At 77.0% G+C, this 734-nt stretch overlaps 1 protein-coding gene across 4 annotated transcripts in view; it reads left to right on the top strand.

Moving 5' to 3' along the window:
• Positions 1 to 734, top strand: part of PDE10A (phosphodiesterase 10A) — a 595,277-nt gene that overhangs the window by 312,701 nt on the left and 281,842 nt on the right. For 2 of the 4 annotated variants that reach the window (XM_049654578.1, XM_049654573.1), the window contains exon 1: positions 405 to 573. The exons of 1 other annotated variant lie outside the window; for it this stretch is intronic. In XM_049654578.1, coding sequence (XP_049510535.1) covers positions 507 to 573 — 67 coding nt within the window. In that variant the 5' untranslated portion in view covers positions 405 to 506. Of the gene's footprint in view, positions 1 to 70; positions 574 to 734 lie in introns of those variants that run through there. One more of the 4 variants, XM_049654575.1, reaches the window with a different exon arrangement.

Here is a 734-nt window from a genome sequence, read left to right as displayed (position 1 = left end):
CTCGGCCCGCGCTCCCTTCGCGCTCGCCCTCTCCTCCCCTGTCCCCTCCTCCTCCTCCTCTCCATCTTCCTTTTACTTCTGGCCCCCCCCCCCCCCCGCCCCCTCCTTCTCTTCTCCCCTCCTCATCTGCCTTTCACCTCCCCGTGCGTCTCCCAGGAAGGGAGGGCGCGGCGGCGGCGGCTGGAGGAGGCGGCGGCGATGCTGGCGGCGGCGGAGCCCCGGCGGCAGCTCGCTTGAGCGTCCCTCCCGGCGGCAATCCCCGCGGCGGCGGGCGGCGGCGGCGGCTCTTCCTCTGCTCCGCGCTTCAGGGTTTGCTGCTCCCGGCCCGCGCCGGGCTCCGGCTCCCGCTCGGCCCGGCCGCCCGCCGCGCGGGCTCCCCCGGCTTCCCGGGCGCCGGCGGGGGCTGCCCCGGCCCCAGCCCAGGCGGCGGCGGCCGAACCCCGCGGCGGCCCCGAGGCGCCGGCTTCGCCCTCGCCGCCGCGTCGCCCCTGCTCTTCGGCTCCGACATGGAAGATGGACCTTCTAATAACGCGAGCTGCTTCCGAAGGTTGACGGAGTGTTTCCTGAGCCCCAGTAAGTGCCGGGCTCCTCGTTCCCCGCGGCCGGGGTTGGGGGGGGGGCACTGGGCGCCCAGCGGGCTTCGTGGGGGGCTCGGGGCGCGTTGGTGGCGCGCGGGAGCGTCCGTCCGCGCCGGGACGCCGGGGTTTCCCAGGCTCCGCGCGCTTACCGGGGGG

This window comes from Panthera uncia (genome assembly GCF_023721935.1).
Source record: "Panthera uncia isolate 11264 chromosome B2 unlocalized genomic scaffold, Puncia_PCG_1.0 HiC_scaffold_24, whole genome shotgun sequence".
NCBI lineage: Eukaryota > Metazoa > Chordata > Mammalia > Carnivora > Felidae > Panthera > Panthera uncia.
This window is presented reverse-complemented; position numbering and strand designations above follow the sequence as displayed.